This window comes from Morone saxatilis, unplaced genomic scaffold (assembly GCF_004916995.1).
Source record: "Morone saxatilis isolate NCDOM2014 unplaced genomic scaffold, NCSU_SB_2.0 Contig19, whole genome shotgun sequence".
Taxonomy (NCBI): domain Eukaryota; kingdom Metazoa; phylum Chordata; class Actinopteri; family Moronidae; genus Morone; species Morone saxatilis.
The window spans coordinates 352,826-354,191 of NW_023339751.1; the positions used below are offsets into that span (position 1 = coordinate 352,826).

The window sequence follows — 1,366 nt, forward strand, 5'->3', positions numbered from 1 at the left end:
GAGTAACTACATTAGAAATTACACTGGCACTATCCCACAGAAATTTGGCTGGAAAGATCCAAGTCAGTTGATTTGTTTGACAGAGACAGGACAAAAATTCATCAGGAAGAAAATATTCACAAATGACACTCTTTGTATCTCTTTCAACCACAGGGTAATTTAACAACCAAACTAGCAGCAAAGGTTTAAAAAATTATTAAAATAGCTAAAAACCTCCCCTTTATTAAAATTAATCTTATCCTTAATAACCAGCCCAATATTTCCATTTCCATCCATATTTTACTTTCCTGCACATTTCGTTAAGTACTTTACATAATTTTTGATCTGTTGTGAATTTTCAGCAGGCATCCATTTCGTGACTTTGATTTCTTACATCTTGATTGATTTCTAAAAAATATATTTATCATCATATCAGTTTTGACTTCTTAGATGTTAAAATATAAATCTCGGTCTGCAATAAAATAAAAAATCTCTATCGTCATCCAGTTTGCACTTTAATTCTAGTCTCCTTCATTGGAGCAACAGCATCAAGTGCAGCTAAAAAATGATCTTTAAAAAAAGTCCATGCCTTATCAACATCCTTGCTAGTCAAGACGTCCGTCCAGTCCCTCACAGGCAACATATGTTCAAACCCCTGAGTTGTTTAGTATTTGAACCTAATAGAACAGTGATTTAGATATCTTACGGATGGGTTAGGGGCCTCATGCCTCTTGCACTCTGGGATTGGAGTGTACCTCTTATAGTGACATTGTGAGTGAGGTTCAAAAGAGAAGATTTGGTTTCAAGAGTGATGACAAACTATAAACGGAGTGAGTCATCCACCTTGTGGGACCTCCAAACACACAGGCAGACAGACAGACAGACAGAATCAAGCCCAGTACTCTACACTTCAGGATGTCACTGTCTTGGATAACATTAGACACAACACACTGGAAACACTGTGATTGATGATGTCACTGATAGGATTACCTGAACAGGTGAGATGAAGGATATCAGAAGAGGACCGTGACTTTGCACAGTCCCTCAGAGCAAATCTGGACTGAACACAGTCATAGCTGATCATCCAGACAGATCTGTCTGACAATTCTTTTCTCCATTCTACAGAAACAGCAGAGCCACAGTCCAGACTTCTGCAGGTAACAGCTGCTGCTTTCAGGGTCCAGTCAGAGCCAATCACTGGTCTCCAGTCTCCCTGTTTCAGCTCCAGTGTTCCTGCACAGCGACTGTCTCCTCCCACCAACCTGAGACGCTCTGAACCATAAAGAAGAGATGAGTGCATCAGTAAAAATGGGAGATATAAATCGTTGTAGGTGTGTTCGATCAAAACAGATAATTGAACCAATCGTGAGCTGCAGCTTGATCTTCG

The 1,366-nt window shown here is 39.7% G+C and overlaps 1 protein-coding gene across 1 annotated transcript in view; it reads left to right on the plus strand.

Annotated features, from left to right (window-relative positions):
- Window positions 1–1,287: 1,287 nt before the first annotated feature.
- Window positions 1,288–1,366, plus strand: part of LOC118329532 (coiled-coil domain-containing protein 85A-like) — a 16,080-nt gene continuing 16,001 nt past the window's right edge. Inside the window, exon 1 of the mRNA XM_035663751.1 lies at window positions 1,288–1,306. Within this exon, the coding sequence (XP_035519644.1) occupies window positions 1,288–1,306 (19 nt within the window). The remainder of the gene's footprint in view (window positions 1,307–1,366) is intronic.